At 36.5% G+C, this 24401-nt stretch overlaps 1 protein-coding gene across 1 annotated transcript in view; it reads right to left on the bottom strand.

Annotated features, from left to right (window-relative positions):
- Positions 1-482: 482 nt before the first annotated feature.
- Positions 483-24401, bottom strand: part of LOC149196854 (uncharacterized) — an 87814-nt gene continuing 63895 nt past the window's right edge. The window contains exons 2-3 of the mRNA XM_089408461.1: positions 873-1059; positions 483-703 (exon numbers count right to left, since the gene is read on the bottom strand). Coding sequence (XP_089264587.1) covers positions 659-703; positions 873-1059 — 232 coding nt within the window. The 3' untranslated portion in view covers positions 483-658. The remainder of the gene's footprint in view (positions 704-872; positions 1060-24401) is intronic.

Here is a 24401-nt window from a genome sequence, read left to right as displayed (position 1 = left end):
TTCATCATTTGTAGACATTTATATAATTTATTTCTTTATTCCGAAATTCTTCTTAAAATTATTATTTCCATTTCTTTATGAACCTTCTGCTGTCGAGCAATTGGTGTTATTTTGAGCAAAATAATTTGTAAACGAAGTTTCTTGGTTAGTGAAAAGCCCACCAAAAGTACCTCTATGCCAAGTAGATCCCTGGAAAGTGTCTATCTCTCAATGTTAGTGAAATCTCAATGCATTCACCCATTCGGGAGCTTTCGTAGGCAGTCAGCGTCGTATGTAGAGCATCTAGCTCGGCGGGCCTCACAGTTTGTGAGGAAGAGTAAGCAGATCGCAGAGTATTTGCTTATTTCACTCCTTTCGGAAAACCTATAAATTTTTTAAAGTAACTGCTACTTACGAATGATAAGTTTTTTAAAATAAATTCTACTTAGTTTCAGATTTTTAGATTTTTAAGGGGTTTTACCGACCCAGAAATAGAGATTCAATAAATGGAAGAGAAGCTTACTGATGGTGACATCGCCGTCGGGGCTCTGGAGCATCTTGTCCATTCCCTTGGGGCCGAGTGAGGTGCGGAGGATTCTCACAACGGACCTGGCGGCCGCAATGTTGGCCTTCTGAGCATCTAAGCCTCTGATTCGGGTCTTCTGCTCCTGCTCCTTTATTATGATAAATGGCCTCCCGTACTCATCAAATGCCAGCGCCATCCCTGCAAACAGTAACAGATTGCAGCACAGAGATTAAAACCTAAACATACAAGAGTGGTTGCTAAAAACACACTGGATTTTGAACCAGAAACCTGAAATGTGTGTACTCCTCTCTATGTGGAAGACTGAATGTGCATGTGGAAATCCATTGAAGTTAAAAATGGAACATACCTTGGCGCTGTCAATGGACTGAAGAACCGATCGTGGGGTTCGAGTGTCTGCTACTGGTGAAACCCTAATTCGCAAATCTCTGCAATCTCGTTTTCGCTCCCGCCCTGCGAAAAGCGAACAGATCCTCCTTCGTTCTAGAACGTAAACGAAGTTTGGGTTGGGAGGGGTTTTGTAAAGAAAAGTAAAGCTTTACCTTTTTTCAAAAATGCTTATTTCATAGTGAAAAATAGTAAATACATTTTTTTATTTTCACATCACTAGTTAAGTAGCTATATAATTTTTTTGGTTCTTGGTTAGGTTGGAAAATATTTATAATAATATAATTTTATGGTTGTTGTTTAAGTTTATTAGGTGTTATTAAAACAATAAATACATTTTTTTTATTTTCACATCACTAAAGAAGTAACTATATAATGTTTTTGGTTATTGGTTAGGTTAGAAAATATTTATAATAATAATAATATAATTTTATGGTTGTTGTTTAAGTTTATTAGGTGTAATTTTTTTTAATTTCAATTTAATAATTTTTAAATGGAAAAATATGATTTTAATTTGGTTGTATTGAAAATATTTATATGTTTTTACATATAAGGTGGGTGCAAACAAAGGAGAATATATAGTAAGTCTATTTAATAGTTAATAACAAGTGTTAATTTCTTAAAATTATATGATAAATTTGAAAGGAGTAGGGTATGTATCTTTTTTCGGGTTAAATATATTAAAATTATTGTGCGAATGGGGTTGTAAGACCCTATATTTTCATCCTGGGAAAATATAGTCCTCTCTTAGCCACTTGCATAGTTTAGATTGTCATAAGCAAAGTAGGTACATTGTCTTAAGATGTAAACATTTCATTTTAAGCAGTGTCATAATGTGGTTTCAACGAAGCATTAAAAGATGGAATGAGCATGCACATTTGGGATGCTAGTGTTATATTCAGCTTGAGGCATGATTGCACGTCTAAGAAGACTCTAACAAGGGTTGCAGAGGAGAGGTTGGGGGATTGTAGTCTCACTTAGAACTGTATACAATCAAGTTAATCCCTATGAGAAGTTGTGAAACAAAATTAAGGGATTTGACAAGTTGCACGAAGGCAACTTAGTAGTGGTACTAAGTGAGAAATCCTTGATTCAACTTGATACTCTCTCCTTGGCACTACCACTTTGTAAGATGGAGAAGAAATGTGAAATAGATGTGCAACCCACTAAAGAAGTTGAAGGTTGTTGTAATGTATATCGGTGGTTATGTCATGATGTGAAAGGAAGTGTTGGAACTTGGAAGGTGATCATTAGAGTAGATTTACCATGGAGTGCAAGGAGGTGCAACGATCTGATAAGGAGGGAACTACACAAATCTAACAAGTAGGCCATATTGGGTTAGGATATTACTATTTTGGGACATCCAAAGTTGAAGGTGCATTTTATGGAGGTGCAGTCAAAGTGCTTGGGTGTGTGCCACAACGTAAGGGTATCTAGGACTTTTAGTGTGTGTTAGTGGTGTTAGTGCATTGTGTTTGATCAACACTAGCTAGAATGTGTTCCATGAAGGAAAAAATCCCACAAATTTGGGATGACTTAACCATTTGGCATTTAAGGTGTGTTATGTCCTAGTTTTGAGGAGACAATTAGAACCATCTTAGAGTGTGATGGGTTGTGCCATGGACTTAGGTCCACTTATATGGGTTGAGGTGTAAAGGTACCGTGTGAGTTCAGGAAAATGATTACAATGCTTACCTATATAAAGTTTTTATGATATAAGATTAATAAGTTTTTGTTGGAGAATGGAAGAGGAGGATAAGAAAAGAGAGGCATTAAGGTTTGTTGTAAATCAATCAAAAGGAACGAACTTGTTAATATTATTAGCAAGATTGTTGAAGTTGTCTCTTCAATAGGAGTGAATTTTGGCTAGGACTAGGGAGTTAAGCATTGATTGGGTACTCTGGAAATCCAAGACCTAACATATCCAAGCTAGTCCATTAAATAGATTCATCTTGGGCAAGGGTTGTTAAGGCTAAGGTGCAAATATCCCCTCTGCTCAAACTATTTAACTTGCAAAGTTGGATCTGATTCTTCAACTTGTCCTGACGATGAACCACATTGGTTGGTTCGAAACGCCTAAACAAATGATATATCTTGTGATTTACGCTAGAAAAAATTCTCGTAAACTACACATTAAGAAAGTTTGTGCACTCCTATATGGATAAACATGCTTATTATCTTTCATGAGTTTCATCAAATATTTAACATATTATTCATCAACTTTATTTAGATATTCATCATCTCCAATTAACAAATATACATTAAGCAAGTTCATGCACTTTTATATCGATAACATGCTTATTATTTTTCATGAGTTTCATTAAAGATTTAACATATTATTCATCAACTTTGGATTTGGCGAGGATGAATTCTAGTATATTACCAAGTGTGTTTTTTTCAATTGTAGTTCTTACTTTCATGATTAATTTGGTTGTAATTTTTACTTCCACGATTAATTTAGTCTAAGTTCTCTAGGTAGTCATTAATGATCTATTCAGTGCTATGTGGGGGTTTTACTTTTCAACAAATATGAAGTATCTATGTTACATTGGGACCTAGTGACCTTGTTGAAAATCCCTAGCAAACATCTTTGAAACCATTTACTAGCACTAGTTGAACTTGAGATATCTCAAAAACTAAAAGGAACAAATAAGGGTTGCTTTGCCAATCCACTCATAACCTAATCCACTTTGGTGTACTTATATTCTCAAAGTGAATCAAATACCAAGAATGATCTATGTCTGCTAAAACCTATAATCACATTGTTTCCCTAATAGCAACTAAAAACTTCTATACCCAGTTGTTGAACTTTTGCAACCAATTATAAACCTTCAACAAGAAGTAGTTTTCTAACGAGAATTATTGCCATATCTTCCTTGGTTTTACGAGGAAAAAGAAATAAAATTTCATTTGTTATCAAAGGTAAACCAAATTCATTATTTGCATACTTCCAAACCTAGGGTTTCTTGTCCAAAGTAGATCCTAACCACATCAATGAAACAAACTTTGTTTTTATGTATCATCCAAACATTATGTACAATTACAGACTCACCTCTAATCCATTGTTTATAAAAATGTTGAATATTTTCATACATGATATACTGAACAGTTGGACAATGAAAATAGTTGTCATCGTTATTCTTCCATTTATATGCTTTTTGCAACTTATTTGAAAGAGCAATTTTGTCCCAAAAATTAGACTTGTAGCATAAAGAACATGGTTAATACATATGATTAGACCAAAAACTAGTTACTACCAAAATTCAACCAAAAAAAATATTACTGCATAAAAATAGAATTAAAAACAAAAAATATAAAAACAAAAATTTCCCAAATTAAAAATAAATAAATGATAAACTTTTTTTTACAAAAATTTAGTGATTTTTTTGGTGCTAATACTAACATCACCATTACAACAAGATATTTTTCTAGTGCTAATACTGCCATTACAACAAGATATAAGAGGGATATAATGCAAAAAGTTTAATAATAATATGTATGTAGAAGATGGTCTTTAGACTGGTCAATTCATGATAATCAATGGCACTACAGTCAAAATAATTGGATGTTATTTACTTTTTTACATAGATTGTCAAAATAATTGCATAAATCGGTTTTTTTTAACCAAAATTTAACAAAAACTTTTCTAGTGCTAACATTAGAACCACCATTACAACAAGATATCTTTTTAGTGTTGACAACACCATTATAGTAAGATACCTCAAGAGAGACAGAAAATCTAAAAAGTATGATAGTAATACATATCCAGAAGATGGTATTGAAACTAGTAATTGTTCACGAATCCATAAGATTGTAAGGTCATTCTCATTATCATAATCATTGTCATCATCATCACATCCTTGTCATTGTTATTGCGATCATTACATTATCATCATAATCACCATTCATGCCATCATCATCATCATTATGGACATTGTTTGCAATTTTTCATAATTGTAGATGTTGTAAGAAATATCATCAACCCAAAAAATGTGATCAGTGCTAGAAAAGGGTTGTTTAGGACACATTGATATACGTAAGAGAAATAACAACTCTATTTTTGAGAGATGATCGATGATGATCATCATCACCACCATTATCATCATCATTGTCATTTTTATCATCCCCATCATCATCATTAATGTAATTTCTATCGACATTGTTGTAATCATCATCATCATTCATGCCATTATAGTTTTTGATGATGACCTAGATGAAAATGATGATGATGACAACAAAGATAATGCTTATGATTATGACAATGACAACATCTAAAATTGGGAAGATTCGCCAACGTCATTAGCATCGTCATCATCATAATCATTGCCATCATCATCATTGTCATTGTAACCATTATCGTCTTTATCATCATAATCACAATTCATGTCATCGCCATCATCTTCATTTTCATCATTGTCAATATTATTGACATTGTCATCAATTGTTCATAATTGTCAATGCCATAAGGAATATCATCAATGCAGAAAATATGACGAGTGTTGGAAAAGGGATGCAAAAGCGAACATAGAAATGGGGGCAACAATAGAAGTAAAATTGGATGAAAAGTGGATACAACATAAGTACATGCACAACAACATGAAAAACCTGACACAAAAGTGGATGCAAAAGTAGATGCAGTTGTCAATGCAAACTTGGATGCAAACATGAAGGCAAAAGTGGAAGCAAACATGGATCCAATGGTAGGTGTAAAACTTGGCACAAATTGTGGTGAAACAAATGTGGATGCAACAACAGACACAAAAGCAGATGCAAAAATGGATGAAACAAAAGTGGATGCCATAGGGGATGCAAACGTGGAAGCAAATGTGGTTGCAATGGTAGGCGCAAGATATGGTGCAACAAAAGTGGATGTAACAATAGACAAAAAATATGCAAAATAAGATGCAAAAATGGATGTAAAAGTGGAAGCAAACATTGATGCAACAGGCAAAACAAAATTGGATGCAAAAAATGGATACAATGTAAGTAGATGCAAAAGTAGATACAAAACGAGATGCAAAACCCAATGCATAAACCTGACACAAAGGTGGATGCAAAAATAGATGCAATATTTGATGCAAAAGAGGATGTGAACATGGATGCAAAATTGGAAGCAAACGTGGATACAACAGTGAGTGCAAAACATGGTGCAAATTGTGGCATAACAAAAGTGGATGTAATGATAGATGCAAAAAAAGAATCAAAGTATGATGCAAAAAGTGAAATTTAAAATGGGTGCAACAGTGGATGCAAAATTGTGTGCAAAAGTGGATGCAATAGAAGTCGATGCAAAAGTGGATGCAAAACGAGACACAAAACCCGATGCAAATCCTGGTCCAAAATTGGATACAAAAAGGGATGCAAAAATAGATGTAGTAGTTGATGAAAACCTAGACGCAAATGAGGATGCAAACATGGATGCAAAATTATAATCAAAAGTGGGTGCAAAAGGAGGTGCCAAACTAGGCGCTAATTGTGGCACACAAATATTAGATGCAATAGTGGGTACAATAATAGATGCAAAAGAGGATGTAAATATGGATGCCAAACAAGATGGAAAAGTGGATGCAACAAAAGTAGATGCAAAATTATATGCAAAACTAGACACAAAACTCGATGTAAAACTTGGCGCAAAAGGGATGCACAAATGGATGAAAAAATGGATGCAAAAAATGATTTAAAAAAGGATGCAAAAAAGGATGCAAAAGTCGATGCAAAAGTTGATGCAAGTGTAGATGCAAAAAGTGGATGCAAATGAGGATGCAAAAGTATGTCAAACAAAATTAGGTGCCAAACTTGATGCAAAACCTGGAACAAAACCTGGTGTAAAGGATGACACAAAACTTGGCATAAAATTTGGTGCAAAACGTGGTGCAAAACCTATTGCAATACCTGGTGCTAAACTTGGTGTAAGATTTGGTGCAAAACTTGATGCAAATTTTGTGTCACGTTTTGCACCATATTTGATAAATGGATGCAAATAGCACCAAAAATGGGCTCTAGATGCAAAAAAAGAAGTAAAAAGGGACGCTAATCGCTGGTTTTGTTGTAGTGTAGATCTCATGGAGGAGAGATCCATATATAGATGTTTGGAGAGAGGATGAATCAGCTTGAGATCTGACTAGTGTCCTCTCCCTCTGTCAGTTCTTGATTCCACTTGGAGGTTCCTGCTTCCACTTGGAGATTGGGAACCTCTTACTCATCACTAGTCGAATTCACTGAGGCAAGTGTCATTGAGGAAGATTCTAGAAGCTTCCTGGGTCTTGACACCTCTTGGAATGAACTTGCCATTTGTCAATTCCCGCTTAGCGCACCTTGGTAGTGCTTCTACCTACGTTGCAGTGCAGGTAGCCAGTGTTGACTTTGCATTTCAGCGCAGACAGCTAGTGGAGCCACTGAATTGATCTTGAATTGACTTGTTTTTGAGCAGTTTCTGGTGGAGAACTTCTGTGAATTGCTGTGGTTTGTTAGCCTTGTTCCTCTAGGGGTAGGAACAACATGTTTAGGGACTTTGGATCCCTTAGATTATGGAGATTTCATGCTTATAGCTGTAAGGCACAAAAATGTCTATAACATGAGTGTAGGAGTGAAATCATAGGAAGTGCGAGTGCAGGCTCAATATATTCCACAGTAATCTCAGATGGAGGAGATAAATATTGCAGTACAGGTTGAGCATCAAGGATTGAAGTTGTCATTGTAATAGATCAATTGTCTCATCTCATATAATACAAATAGAGGAGGGTATTTTCCTAGTTTGCTTCCTTAGTTAAAATATTCTGTTCATTTTGATTGAATGTTTTCATGTGTCCCTATTGTATGTTTTCCCTTCTGCCGATTGAGTACAAGAAATTTATCTCTCTTGAGTTCGGTTCAATTTCATTAATAGTAGCAAATTTCCTGCAATTTCTATGAATTTGATTTGTTAAATGATGTTTTTTGGTGTAAAACCTCCCTTACATAGGTGTTAGACATCACACCATTTTTATACACTCAATGAAATTTCCAATGGTGCAATAATAACATCAATAACAAAGTTTACCGAAAATGCCTTGCTTTAAGAATTTGACCTACCATGTTTAGAAAACATGGTATGAGTGCATTGTGAGCCATTCATGAGGGGCTAGATAAGTGGTGACTATGAATAAAGTACATATGGCTTAACTTTGTAATCATATTTCAGAGTTGAAAGAGTAAAGATTGCCACTAGTTTTCCATTAGTCTATGTGAAGACCACACCACTAGTCGGAGAGGGGGTTGCATTCTATTCACTTGTATCTTCATCCATAGTAGCAAAGAAATTGGGAGTGTGAGTGAGAGAAAATAATATATTTATTTATTGTTATGTATTAGATGAAAAATCCACATGCGTTAGGAAACTCCAAGAGAGTGTCTTCTCCTTTATGCATACATATTTCTATTTTAAATAGGAAATAGAGCAAAGCATTAGCACCTTCTATTTTGGTTTTCTAGCATAAAGGATTCCCATAGAAAATGTTTCTTTTCATTTTCGTGTTGGGAAACATACTGAGAGTAGCGAGGTTGGGGGGAAATAAATATTTTACTTATCTTTAACTTTTATTTTCATATACAAAAAAATTTACATTGTTATTCTTAAAGAAACATGTGTATGTACGTGACCTCAAAGAAAGAAAATAATGTATATGCAATTTACTATTTTTTCATGTGTTCCATCAAATGATTGTCATTAACTATTCCATTAGTAAATAAATAAATTTTTAGGATGCAGTAAATATCTGAAAAATCATAGTATATAAGTAACACACATAAAACACTAATATTTTGTGTGGAAACCCAATGTGGGAGGAAACCATCATTTTCATTATCGTTTTCTTCTTTCTTATTATATAAAGAAAATATTCATCAAACATTTGTACTGATCCATAACTCTTATCAATGTGCAAGAACCCACCTACAAGAGGCTACAACCTCATAATCTTGTTTACCAATACTATCAGAAGGGAGCTCTTACTCCCTCACCTAAGGTTGCAACGTTCAGCTTCTTCTGGACCACTCTTTAGAATGTATTAGATTGGATCGACCTATCAATCATAAAACAACTTGTAGGCTGCCTTTCATCACATTTTCAAATTGGACCCATACCATCATGTTGTAGCACCTACAAACACCCTCCAAATTTTTCCTATTATTTGATTTTGGAGCCTCCCTTCTTAACCATAGTAGGTCATCTCTCACTAATCCCGGTATTAATGCTTCGATTGAGACTTATATTTTCATTTTCTCTTATGGTTATTCACTTAGATGATTATTCTAAGTCACAAGTTGATCTCCCAACTTGGTCTCACAATAGTTCTGGGCTTTCCCCCAAAAACTGCACAATCCTTGAGGGTAGGCAACATTAATGACGGGAATTGCGCAGTCCTGACTGCCAGTGAGCCTTGAGCTTAGAAACTACACAGTCATGGGAGGAATCCTAACACTTAGCCCAAAAATTGTGCAATCCTGACTAAGCTCAAAAAATGCGTAGTGCACTAAGTCGAAACGTTTCCCAGTTCCCTAGAACTATGTAGCCTTTCCCAATAGTGTGCATAGCATGTTTCTTTGGAAAAAGAGAAAAGGTAAAAAAAATCACAAAAAAATAGGGATCTATTTTTATTATCCCGAAGGAGGCACTTTCACTATTTTTAAAAACTTTTGCCAAGTGTTGCTTTTTCCTTGATTTTAGGCATATACATCAAAAACAATAATTTTTCCAAATCTACTTAATCGATGCTTCTACAGATAATTTTCACATTCGATCTTGGAGCTATAGCATTCGTGAGGAGGTCAAGGAACATTCAGTGCGATCATCATTGCTTTTTTGGGTGAGTTTTACTTTTGTCATTTTTTGCTGCTTTTTGTTGTTTGCCTTATGTGAGTGTTGTTTCACTTGTTTCTCTTCATGGTTGTTGGTGTTTTAACTTGTAGAAGTGTTTCTTTAAGTTTTAGATTACCTTTTCCAAGTGTCATATAAGTTTTCTTGTTTTTGCACCAATCGTCGTCGTTGCATTGACTCTCCGCACATACTTTTTTTTCCTTCCATTTCATTAATTGTTTCACTTGTTTCATATGAATTTTCTTTCACCTAGTCATATATGCACCCATCTTCACACTATCTCTCCATCTACTCTTTTTCCACACTTCCCTTGGGAAGATATGCATTCTCCTTTGTCGGTTTTTAATTTTCTGAGCTGGCATTGCAAAATCTTAAGGCTAAAGCAACAATATTCACCTTTGGACTTTCCCAATACGTAATCCAAGTTGGTTACAACTATGCACTACACAGCTCTAGGACCCAGCCTGCCATTCTTGGCTAGTGAGACTACATAATGCACAGTCTCTCCTAGGCCTTTGCCTAGGCTCAACTATGCATTGTGCAGTCTCAACTGTCAAGCTCCCATCTAGATACGGGGACCATGTAGTACAAAAATCCCACAAGCGGCCAGTCCCTCCTATCAAAGAAAACTGAGGAATCCTCCCCATGTAGTGTTCAGTTTTCTTCTTGAACTTTCCTTGTAGTTTTTTTCTCAAGATTGACGTTTGCTTTCCACGAGTATCCTCTTTTCCCCACATGTAAAACGATTGTTGACAACCTCTCCAACAGTCACTGTTACCATGTGATCTGAGAGAGATTGCATCAAAGTAAACAATTTAGAGCAGTGCTAGGGAAGAAGTTGAGAAAACATCAGTTGATTTTCCAATGTATACAGATACTCACCTGTTTATAGAGAAAGGATCATCACTAACATGGTAGTATATTAATTATGATATTGCAAAGGACTTTGAAACAATATTAGAGGACTGACATGCTTATATCAGCATCCGGTAGTCAAGGCTATACAAGGTTGCACAGAGGTATCAAGCCTCCCATGTGCAGATATAATTAGCTAGATTGTCTCACACATGGATGAGAAAACAATGATATTGATCACATCGAGTGGGAAGAAGCTTTCCACCATCCCAGAAGAATAATTTCAGCAAATGTATCACTTTCCCGAGTCTGTGGAGTGCATGGACTCACACTTCTATGCCACCGACAACTATGTGGACACAAGGGACATTTTCATATGTTGGCTTAAAGAGCCATCGAAGTTTTGATATATACCGACCCATGTGTACAAGACAAAGTCCCTAAGGAAGGCTTATCAAATCTTGGTTATGTTTACTTCCAAAATCCATGGTCAAGAGAGCACAGAAACCTTTCCTAAAGGATGGGCATTCTTATCAGACCAGTTGGTGAATTATGGGTTGCCATTCAACTGGTCATATATGTTGGCTAAACAATTGAAGGCCCATGTATCACATGCTTGGAATCCACCTAAGGGTGAGTGAGCAAGTTTTAATATGTATTCATACTAACTGGATGCAATATGTGCAGAACATAAGTTCCCTAGCATGAACTGGACATTGACACCAGAGAGACTTATGTGTACATCCATTGCAAATTTATTTTAGAATGCAGTTATTGAGGAGTAGTGGCACAATTAACTGACCACTTCATTATCGCTCAATACAATCTTATCTTTGAATAAGATCCACCTTGCATTTCACGAGAAGTAATGGAAATTATATTAGACACTGGAGATTGGTATGCCTCACTAGGTGGCACCTTCATTAGGGTATTTGGTGGAAAGAAGCCTTTGCATGTCTTATCATTGTATGCCACTGAAAAATTGATCATGTATGAAGTAACATACCATCTCACTACAGGGCTGTTAGCAGCACTACACATGAAGAAGAAAGCACCATGGCCCACTGTTTCTTTGTAGATTAGATTTTATGAGATAAAGAACTTGAAAGTCACAGATGTCGAGGAAAACGAAATAGTGAAATTCAAATTCGTCACTAAAGTCTTTAATCCGTATGATCCTTGCAACATTTGCAAGGACCACTATACAAGAGTTCACTTTCTGTGGATCAGTAGGGAATTTTATTGGACAGAGGAGGACCCTTGGAGGTACTACTACAATTCCTCAAGACATAATGAGCCGATTAGTTTAGCACGGGCTTGATAGGCTCCTTCACAGATAGCAACAACTCTAAAAGAAGCAACAACAGAAAGAAACAATCCCTTGCAGGACAAGCGAAAGAGGAAGATTGTTGAAAGTCTAGAGCGAGAAAAAATATTCAAAATGAAAGAAAATCCTCTTCTGATGAATGCAATGTTGGCAGCAGAAGCAAAGACAAAGCAAAGGATGTAGAGAGAAAAGCAAATAAAGAGAGAAAATAAAAGATTGCGGGAAGAAGAACTGAAGTGGAAAGAGACAAAGAAGAAGATGAAGGAAGGAAAAGAGTTGAGTTGGAAGGAAGAGGAAAAGAAGCAGAAGCAAGAAGAAAAACATAGGCAAGGTGCAATGACAAAGGAAACAATGTCAATGCAGATTGAAGAACTGGAATGTAACAATCCTGGTTAAAATTCCGTGTAAAATATATATAAGGACACAGATTACGGGACACGTATTCCAAGATGAATTGTGGGGGAAACATCCTAATGGGTGTTGATTAAGTTTATTATGGCTAAAGGAAATTGGCAAAGCCAATGGAAAAGGTTTTGGAAAGGCATGAGGAATTTATTGGCATTTTATTTAGGAAAATAATTGAAATTAGGAGAAAAGGAGGCTTAAAGGTCATAGGTTGCATGTGAGGAGTAAAATGAAGGAAAATAATGGAAAATAAAGAAAATAGAGGCCTTATTAATGAGGCTTATGGGTATTAGTGGGAAGAGTTGATCAGCTCAATTTTGGTGCTCTCTCATTATTCTTTCTCTCTCTCGTACTCTTGGACACTTAGTGTTTTCTTGGGGCACTCTTGGAAGGTGTGGCATACTTGGAGTTTTGGAGAAAGAAGGGAATGAAAGAGTAGGAAAGTGAAAGAGGGCATTGGTATCAACAGTTATAATAGGTTTTTCTTGTAAGTATCAAGTTGCATGTGTTATGATTTCTCACTGGCATGGAGGATTTCCTAGATTGATAGTGGATTTGCCTACGCTTGCCATTTCTTGGTTAGCCATGGTGATTATCAGTTTACTTCCTTGTTTTTTTTTGGTTGGTTCTCATGTTTCCTTAGCTTGGGTTGAGTTATTACTTCCTGGAAGCCTTGGTTGGAAAAATGCTTTCAAAGCCCTATAATGACCTGGGTTGAGTTACTAGTCCTAGAAGACTTGGTTGGAAAAACAATCTCAAAGCCCTATAAAATATTGGGTTGAGTTACTAGTCCTGGAAGCCTTGGTTCGAAAAACCCACTTTGGAATCCCAGGAAACATTGTGGGTTGAGTTACTAATCCTGGAAGCCTTGGTTGGACAAATGATCTGGAATCTCGGAATAAGATCTGGGTTGAGCTACTAGTTCTGGAAGCCTTGGTTGGAATAAACACTTTGGAAGCCCTGAAAGGCTTGGATGGAGACCAATATCATGATGTTTTTGGTGATGTCTGACTACGTGGTAGAATCACTCTTTGATGGGTTGAGATGCATGACCTTTGGAAGCCCTAGATGCATTTTCATGGATGTGCTCTATGAGATCCAACATTCATACTTAGAATATGGCGTGAGGGTGAATGGTTGAAGAGATATTTCGCTCAGCCATTCTACGGTTGGGTGGAATGTGGGAGTCCCATCCCGAGTTTGATTTCTACTTCAACAATAAGAGGTTATTTCCTTCTGAGGATTATGATGGAATATATGTGGTTTATATGTATGTGATTTAAATGATATTTATCTCCCTATGACATTGTTTATGTATACGTTTTATGACCGAAGCTATGTACGGCTCATGATGTTTTTAGTTGTAAATGAATGATCAATGTATCTATGACCTAATGGATGGAATGATAGCTAATGTAGTAATGAGACAATGCTTCACAACGAATCTCATATAAGTATGAGACCACTATGCTTAGATATGTTATTTACACATGTAGGTTGCATATTTACTATGTGTTTGACAAAATATTTGTCATGGCTAGTAGGAGTAAAGTCAAGGTCTTGAACAAGAATTTTCTTCAGCACTGTCATTTCCATGTTACTTTACTAATTTGAAGAGATGGTTCAATTTTGGGTAGTCACCTGGGCTATGGGCCTGAAAAAGTGGCTCGAATCCTAGAGTTGCTAGCATAACACTAACAACTTGGGTCTTTGGTCGTTGGCAGGCCATCTCATGAGAGTGACTATAGGGCTACAGTCGCATGCATGGCTTGTCATGGGAGAAACTTTGGGTTTAATTCATCTAAATTCTAGGTTAACTCAGGGGTTGGGTACCTAGAGTGGTGGATTAGCTCTTGGGGGTCCAGAAGCACCTGAGAGACATCTCTGTGTTGTGTTTCCATAAATTCCATTTCCTTAAGGTTTCCTCAGAGGTTGAATCATATCATAGTAGCCTCTCATCACATGTTTACCTTGGTTGGCCGGTTGCTTGGGTAGATGTGGAAGGAGGGTGTTATAGAGTAGTATCATCATGATGCTATTTGTTATTATGATGCTAATGTGTTGGCTGAGATAGAGCATGAGATGCACATCATCGTAATGAGGCTGCAACATTGAACATTGGGGTAAGAGAAGATCATCATATACGTATTGTATGTTTGGCGTGCAGGAATGTAAGCTAAGGATTGTGATATACATTAGGTTTATGGAGATGTCTTTTGATGTTATGTTTACATTCATGATAGATGTTAGTTGATTAGTGTAGTTATATGCACATCTGTCAGAAAGTCAAGAATGATAGTAATATGTAGTTGTATGCATTGCTATTCTTGTTTTATATTAGATAACCTGATGATTATGTTATGTGTTGTTGATGAGTATGTTATAGGTTAACATGTTTTTGTTATATGACAATTAGCTTGACGATTAGGCTATATGTTGTCGATGAACATGATATATAGCTTATCGTTGTTATATGCTAGTAACTTGATGATTCGGGTTATTTCATTAAGATCTCGATGTCATATGTATCATGCTAAGTTGGATTGGCATATGCATATGGTTAGGGTTATGACCTTCAAGTATGTGTCAACTTATTGAGATGCATTGTTTTTTACTAATCTAGATCAATCATACATATGTGATTTCTATCCACAACTGATAAATTCTTATGAGTTTATGATGTGAATGTGTTAGTTAGTTAGTGTTATAGATATCATGATATTATTTATGTTTGAGTTGACATGTTGTAAAGTTGTATCTTGCTAACTAGATTGACTGTGTAGACAAGATAGCCTCCCATGAGATACATTAAGGTACAAGCTTTCTTATGTAATTTATTTAGTGTTTTAATATTAGATTATGTTGTCTATTTGGTGTTTGAGTGTTTTGTGTCTATTATGTCACCTAGTTGATTTATTTAACATGGTATGTTTTCAAGTTGGTTGAATTTTCGATGAATTGCATAATATGAGTATGTGTTTATAAGGTTTATTTCTAAAACGATCTTGTTCGAAGAGGATTGTTCTAACACATATGTGTTCAGAAATTTGATATGTACTTGCGTATAGTAGGTGAAAGTTGCAGCATTGTGTCTGAGGACTACGAGTTGACTATGAATTATGGCATGATTGTTAGTCTTGGAAAAGGTTGATTTCAAATTCATAGATATGATTATCTTGATATTTGGAAAATATGGTTGATATCTATAAACACTTGTAGGGTAACATGTTAGGTATTAACGTGACAAGGTAAAATTTGATGTGTTTATATAACGAAGAGTTTTGTAATGTGATATTACATAGTAAGCCTCGATTGAAACAAGGTAAAAAGGGTAAAATAAAGTAATTGGATAAGAATTCCTTTGGCTATGTTTGGAAACCATAATTCGAAACAAATGAGTGCTTTGCCTACAGGGATTCTTCTTAAGTTTGATTTTGTGTGACATTATGTGGATATGTACTATAGTAATGAACATGTACATGAGAGGTATATTAGTCAGTCTCTAGTTCCAGGAGGAGTTCTCAAGGGAATTGGAGTCCCTTTAGAGATGGCGTGTATGTGTTCAGTCGCAAAAAATGTTCTTAGCACAACAAGGTAAGGTAACCAATGTACTATCATGTTTATTTATTCACTGACAGTTATTTGTTGATGGTAGTATGATATAGGGGATTGCATGGCAAAGGGATTGCCATGAAATCTTGAAGAAGGCTTAGGTTGAGGATTCCTTGGGAACCATGGGGATTCAGTCATGGTATTTTTTGTCAGTCTTGTGATTTCTTTATTTTGTGATTTACTGTGCTTGATTGACTGTTTTGTTTATGTCTAGTGTATAGCCATACCACTTTGTTTGCGGAGTCATATTGTTATTGATTTTCATGGTTTCCTTCTTCATTGTTTCTTGTCTCGCCTTCTGTGTTTTGAGTGTCTTAGGAACTGGTTGGGGAAGAGGAAAGTTGATGGAGCTCGGGGAGAGATATGTGGCACCAAATAGGTAAGACTACGATATGAAGCTTCATGCATGAGTAAGCATAGTGGAAGGTAAGACTACGATAGTCGGTTGGATTGGTTGGGTCCATTGTGGTAAACAGATGATGGCAGTATGGACATGAGTAAGGTAACCAGAAAAGGTTAACTATATGGTATGGTGGGATATGTATTGGCTATGTTGGGAAATGTTGTTCTCAATGTTTTTCATGTTCTACATGAATAAAGGGAGTTCTCTTAACCTTGACCTTGATATCTAGTATTTATGTTGTGATCATGATTGCTTTATGCTAATGATTATATGAATATATGTATGTATCTATGTTGTTATCTGACAACTTCATCATGGATCTTGATTGTTTTATGCTAATGTTTATGTATAGGTATGTATGTGTTTGTGTATCTATGTTATTGTTTTACAGGGTCATTAGGAATCGTTCTTGTGGAGGAATGATTGCTTGCATAGACAAATGACATGAGCAGGTTCTTGGTGTTACTAGAAATCAACTGGGAAGAGTAGTAAGGAAAAATATATGAGGACAATATCATGTGGATATGAATTGTTATTGTATGCTTGTATTACACCTATGTTTATGTTATGACAGATAATGTTGAGGGATGCATCAAAGAAATTAAAATAGTGTGGCCTCTGACATGTTGGGACAAGCATGGATAAGACACCAGAAGAATGTTTTCTTGGTAGAGAGAGTGTGATTGTGGATGTGAGGTACTATTGTTGTGCTTATGTTGTATATGTTGTAGATGTTGCATTTGTGATGACTTTGCACATGCAGTATTGTGCATATGTAGTGTGTGTATATGTTGTTTATGCAATATTATGTACAATGTGTTAGTACATATAGTATTGTATGAATGTTGTATATTCAATGCTCGGATATACAGTGCAGTGTACATATTTTAATGTGTGCATGATGGATATGCAGTGTTGTATGCATATGGTGCCCTTCATGTGTTGGATATGCAGTGTTGTGTACAAGTGATGATATGTACATGTTGGATATGAATCTCTATGTATATATAGTGTTGCATGCATGTTGTAGATGTAGTGTTATGTACATATGGTGTGGTGTGCATGATTGTACAAGTGGTGTTGTGTGCATGTGGTGCTATGTACATTTTGCACAGGTGGCATTGTGTGTAGGTGTTGTTGTGTACATGTCGTGCATGCGTTGCTATGTACATTTCGTATTGTGTACATATCGTGTATGTGGTACTATGTACATGTGGTATTGTGTACATTTCGTACAAGTGGTGTAGTGTACATGTGGCATTGTGTACACGTTGTGTAGGTGGGACTGTGTACATGTGATGTTTTGCACATGTTGTGTAGGTGGTGTAGTGTACATATGGTACTGTGTACATGTTGTACATATGGTACTTGTGCATTTTTGATATTGTGTCCATGTAATACATGTAGTGTTGATGGCATGTGGTACTAGGTATGTGCATTGTGTAGGTGGATGTATTGTGTGGTTTTGAACATAAGTTATAGATGTATTGTTTTATGTTGTACGCTAGGTGTAGGTGTATGTATTATGCTATGCACTTGATCGAGATATTAGAGGGAGGCGCCCAAGATCTTAAAAATTGAAATGGATCTTAGGGGGAGAACCCCGAGAATTGAAAATTTGAAATGGAAGAATAAAAGTGGAGAACACCCGGTAAAGAAAACCACAAAAAAACGTTTTTTTTATTAAAACAGATAATAGTGTAAAGGCTACATTGTGGCAGACAATCTATCCTTTTACAAAATGTTACTTGTTAGTTATAGCCTTTTCGGTTACAATACCATTGGTAAATTCCATGGGTGAATGAATACCATGGGTGGATGTCATAATACCATGGGAAATACCATGGGTGAATGAATACCATGGGTGGATGACACTTACAATACCATGGGTGGATGCCACTTACAATATAATGGATAAATTCCATGGGTGGATAAATACCATGGGTTGATGCCAGTTTCTATTCGGATCATTCCTCCCTCCTTAAGAAGTAATGGTCCACATTGTGTGAAGTTCCCTCCTGTGAAAGCTTTGTTAAATATGAAGAGCCACTTAAGAGAAGGGTTTTATGTGGCTAACCCATAACCATGATGAATGAAGACCCGAGGATAGAGATACCCTGTAATGCTTGTGACCAACTATGATACTGATAGCGTGTGGCCTAGAAAATGGACTTCGATGAAGTGTGGGTTTGTGGATCACCCACAACCATGATGTTGATTTATGATGAAGTAGTAGGTGCCTACATAGCCTAGGGTGGGAGGGAACATCTCCAAAGGGAACCCACTCTAAATGATGCTCTAGAATTAAAATGGACATAACTCAGTCAATATAACTCAGAATATTTATTATAACATTCTTTTGGAAATAGAATGAGCATTATGCATCTTCCCATGTGCTGGAAATCCTTATCTGGACACTCGAGAATCTTAGATTCACGCTACAATAGTTTTGACGTCATCATAATTATGAAAAAATAGCTGATTTGAAATCAGCGATATCTCCCACATCAGAAATCTGATTCAAAACAATTTTCTTTTAAATTGGATGATTTTTCGAGAGGAGCTTAGATCTACAATAATTGTTCGAAAATTATGCACAAAAACTTCAAAAATGATAAGAGATTCACCGTCCATGAATTGTCCTCTGAATAATTTTGCAATACAACTGATTTTAAATTAGCGATATCTCCCTCATACGGACTTCAGTTCAACCATTTTTGTTTTTAAATTTGGGTATTTTTTCACAAAGAATCCAGATCTAAAATTTATTTTTGTAAATTTTGCACCAAAAGTTTCATATCTAATATGAAAACTCGCCGCTAAAAATAAAATTCCACAAAAAGATAAAAAACAAATTCTTCCCGTTGTGGAGGTCGTAGCACGTGCATGAAGTTTGTTCAAGATTGCTGCAAAAATTTGAAACTGAGACATATGTCAAACCCTCATTCCCATGGAAACGTAACCTGAATCTGATACCACTAATCTATATTTTAGGGGGAGGTCCCCAAGATCTAAAAAAATGAAATGGATCTTAGGGGGAGGCCCCCAAGATCTGAAAAATTTGAAATAGAAGAAGAAAAGTGGAGAACACCTAGTAAACAAAACAACATTTTTTTAATTAAAATAGATAATGTTGTAAAGGCTACATTGTGGTGAATAATCTTTTCTTTTGAAAAATGTGATTTGTTACTTATAGCCTTTTTGGTTACAATACCACATGTAAATTGCATGGGTGAATGAATACCATGGGCAAATGTTATGGGTGAATGAAACCATGGGTGGATGTCATAATACCATGGCGAAATGCCATGGGTGAATGAATACCATGGGTCAATGCCACTTACAATGTATGGATGGATAGATACCATGGGTGGATGCCACTTACAATACCATGGGTAAATTCCATGCGTGGATGAATACCATGGGTTGATGCCATTTTCTATTCATATGAGCACTAGATGTAGGCATATGTATTCTATGGTATACACTTGGTGTAGGTGTATGTGTTGTATTTAAAGTGTAGGTGTATGTATTGTGTTATGCACTAGATGTAGGTGTATGTATTATATTGTATACATTGGGTTTAGGGGTGTGTGTTGTATGTCAGATGTAGGTGCATTATTGCATGGAGTTGTATGTCGTATGTGGTCATATGTGTGTGATACACACTATGTATATGTGCACCTACTAGAGGAGAAGGAATTGGGTGTTTGTCGATTGTGGCAATTGATCTGATGTTCATATGAAATAAGAACAAAGGCAGAAGTAATGATCAATTAAAGGATACATATCGATATATTATTTCAGTTTTATTATGGATGTGATTTATGATTCTGGTATATGATTATTACACGTGAATTATGATTTTTGCTTATGATATTTACATGTGATTTATGTTTTTGATGGTTATGTTTTGAGCTAACCTGATGTGATATTTTTATACATGTTGATTTGGTCAAATATTTTAGTTTGATTTGTTGTGATGGGAAGCGAACATGATTACAACTATACCTTATTGATGAGCTACCAATGAGGTATGATTTGAATTGATTTCAATTTATTTTTAATGTAATGTAAATTATGTCCTTAGTATAGGAATATATGAACATTCTCGGCTAGGTGATTGAAATCGACTGCAAGAATTTGAAACAACAAAAGGAATTGGAAACTGTTGCAGTATGCTAGTAAACCATTCAAGAACAGGGCCATTTTGGGACATTAGTACCCAATAGTGTCCATTGATTTCCATGAGCATGTTATTACTGTTATGATGCTTTTGAGGCAGGGATATGCCTTTCTTTTTGTATCTTCTTATGCGAGGAAGACTTTGCAAGGGATGGACTTCCCGAGATAGGTGTGCTAGCGGAAATTGGAAGGTGATTGCCTGCATGGAAGGAGTTGACTAGATTGCCCAAGGGACTATGTCACAAAAAAGGAAAGATAGGGGATGGATTTGTTTTGGTCATTAGAATTGCTTGATGGAATCAGATGCACATTGGGAGTGCACCCTGGAAGAATGAACTGGTAACTATTCACTGAGAGGACAAGTGGTGTGGGATTATAGCACTAGACATTAGATGCAGCTTTGACTGTGGATGTTGATTCCGAATTTCCTGGGAAGTAAGTGAATCCTGGTATTAATTTGACGGTGGACGTGTGAAGCTCTGGATTCCATTGTTGTGGATGTAGGAACCGTATCCTTTTATTTGCTAGTTGAGAAAAAGTACATATGTGTATATGTGTGTATTATTGTAAATACTGTATCGAGATGGATTTATAAAGCTCCATAGACAGCATGCTTATTTGCTGGTTGAATCAAATGTGTATGTGTATATGTGGTTATTGTAAATATCATAATGACATGTGTTATAAAGCTCCATTAAATTGTATGTTTGTCATGTTTCAACAGTGGTCATTGTAAATACTGCAACAAGTTGTGTTATAAAGTTGTATGGGTGATACATTTGTTTTCAGTGGTGTTTTTGGTTATATGTGTTATTGAACACCGCGGATGGTGTTCCCCTAAGGGGGAGGTTTCTGTAACAAATATAGCTAAAATTCCATATAAGTATATATAAGGCCACAAATGATAGGACACATATTCCAAGATGAATGGTGGGGAAACATCCTAGTGGGTGTTGATTCGGTTTATTATGGATAAAGGAAATTGGCAAAGCTGATGGCAAAGGTTTTGGAAAGGCATGAGGCATTAATTGGAATTTTATTTATGAAAATAATGGAAATTAGGAGAAAAGGAAGGTGAAAGGTCACAGGTTGCATGTGAGGAGGAAAATAAAGAAAAATAAAGAATATATATGCTTCATTAGTAAAAGGGCTTCTAAGGATTAGTGGGAAGACTTGACAGCTCAGTTTTTGAGCTATCTCATTATTCCCCCTCTCTCTCATACTCTTGGATACTTAGATTTTTCTTGGATCACTCTTGGAGGGTGTGTCATACTTGGATTTTTGGAGCAAGAAATAACAAGAAGAGCAGGAAAGCACAAGAGTTCATAAATATCAACAGTTACAATGGGTTTTTCTTGTAGGTATCGAGCTACATGTGTGTTTTCTTCACTATTTTTTCATGCATGGCACATGCATGTGGTTTATTGGTTATGATTTGTCACTGGCATGAAGGATTGCTCAGATTGAGAGTGGATTTTCCAATCCTTACCATTTCCTAGATAACCATGGTTATTGTGGGTTTACCTCCTTGTTTTGTTTTGGTTGGTTCTCATGTTTCCTTACCTTTGGTTGAGTTATTAGTTCCTGGAAGCCTTGGTTGGACAATTGCTCTGGAAGCCTTGTAATAACTTGGATTGAGTTACTAGTCCTGGAATCCCTATAACATCTTCAATTGAGTTACTAGTCCTGGAAGCCTTGGTTGGACAAAACTTCGGGAAGCCTTAGCTGGGTTGAGTTAGTAGCCCTAGGATCCCTAGTTGGGAAAATGCTCTTGAAGACCGAGAAAAGTTGTGGGTTGAGTTAGTAGTCTTAGAAGCCCTGGTAGGATAAATGCTCTGGAAGCCCAAAATAAGTTGTGCGTTGAGTTACTAGTCTGGGAGGCCTTAGTTCGAATAAACGCTCTCAAAGACATGGAAGGCTTGGATGGAGACCAATATAAGGATGGTTTTGGTGATCTCCGATTAGGTGTGGAATTATGGTTTGATGGATTGAGATGGATGGCCTCTAGAAGCCCTGGATGAGTTTTGATTGATGTATTCTATGAAATCCCACATTCATGATTCCAATATGGAATGGGGGTGAATGCATTTAGAGACAGTTGGCTCAGCCATTCTATAGTTAGGTGGAATGTGGGAGTCCCATCCCGGGTTTGGTTTTTAATTCATCAATAAGAGGTTATTACTCCATGTATCCTTATGAGTATTATGATGGATTATATGTGGTGTATATGGTTGTGATTTCCTTGATATTTTTATCCCTATGACGCTGGTTATATACATGTTCTATGACAACAACTATGTATGGCTCTCATGATGTTTTTACTTGTAAATGAATTATCAATGTATCTATGACCTAATGGATGAAATGGAAACTAATGTGATAAGGAGACAATGCTTCATAGAAAATCTCAAATAAGTATGAGACCCCTATGCTTATACCTATTATTTACACCTATAGCTTACATATTTACTAAGTGTTTAACAAAATGCATGTCATGGCTAGTAAGGGTCCAGTCAAGGTCTTCAGCAAGAATTTTCTTTAGTACTTCCATTTCCATGTTATTTTACTGATTTTAATAGATGCTTCAATCATGGGTAGTGACCTGGGCTCTAGGCTTGAAAAAGTGGCTCAACTCCTAAAGTCGCTAACATAGCACTAACAATTTGGGTCTCTGGCAGGAAATACTGTGAGAGCAGCTATAGGGCTATAGTCACATGCATGCCTTATCATGGGAGTGACTTGAGGTATAATTCTTTTAAATGGTAGGTTAACTCAGGGGTTGGGCATCTAGATTGGTGGATTAGTTCTTGGGGGTCCTTAAGTGCTTGAGAGAGGTGTGTGTGTTGTGTTTCCATCGATTCCATTTCATTAAAGTTACCTAGGAGGTTGAATCATATCATAGTAGACTCTCGTCACATGTTTACCCTCACTCACTGGTTTCTTAGGTAGATTTGAGAGGAGGGTGTTACAAGCAACAAGAATAACCAACAGCCGAGGAGGAAGGTGAATTGATGTAGGATCAGGAGCTTTCTCAATAGATTGAGGAATTAATCGAGGTGGGAGGCATGGAGATTGAATAGAAGTTGCAACATGAAGATGTTGACCTGATGCCGAGAGCACCATAGGTCATCCATAAGCCTCCACGATCTCTATCAATAGATCCAGCTTCGAGAAAGAAAGGAGATGTTGTTCTCCTAGGTGATGATCCAGTAAAGGATGTGTAAAATCTATCATTTGATGAGTTCCAAAAGAGGATTGTACAAGCATGGAAAAAGAACTTTCCTGATTATCACCTATCACTTGTGTTACACAGTAATTTATCACTGCCTTCCTGTCAGTCACCCTGCTGTGTCCAGAAGTCACAATCACTAAGTGTTTGATCCCTGAACTGGCTTAAAAACCCATTTTTCCAAAGTTTTGTGCATCAGCGCGTCTGTTCCTAAAATAACCGAGATGACCAGCGCCTCACAGTGTATTTCGTGCGCTGCCATCGCGGAAGAACATCACTTTTCCGCGATGACGCACAGCGCGGCCTTCCCGTGTTCTTCCGCGCTGACATGACTTGTTCAGTTATTGTTATGTGCTGACAGCGCGGCAGTCTCCATATAATCCGCGCTGATCCAGTTTGGGCGAATTTGTTCAAACAACCAGCCTTCCAGATCTCTCCAGGCTTGGTTGTTAGCTTTGTGGATATCGACTCCCTTCTATGGCATGTCTGTTCGACCCTTTGCAACTACTCCCCTTGAAGATAAGCTCATCCTTCCACCTTTTTAGGAGACTCCTTCTCCTATATAAACTTCCACCATTACCATGAGCAGCTAGTTAGAAACTAGCGGGAACTAGCTAGACT

The sequence above is a fragment of the Pinus tabuliformis genome, chromosome 2_2 (assembly GCF_031772625.1).
Source record: "Pinus tabuliformis cultivar Carrire ecotype Pingquan chromosome 2_2, CPIR1, whole genome shotgun sequence".
Classification (NCBI taxonomy): domain Eukaryota; kingdom Viridiplantae; phylum Streptophyta; class Pinopsida; order Pinales; family Pinaceae; genus Pinus; species Pinus tabuliformis.
This window is presented reverse-complemented; position numbering and strand designations above follow the sequence as displayed.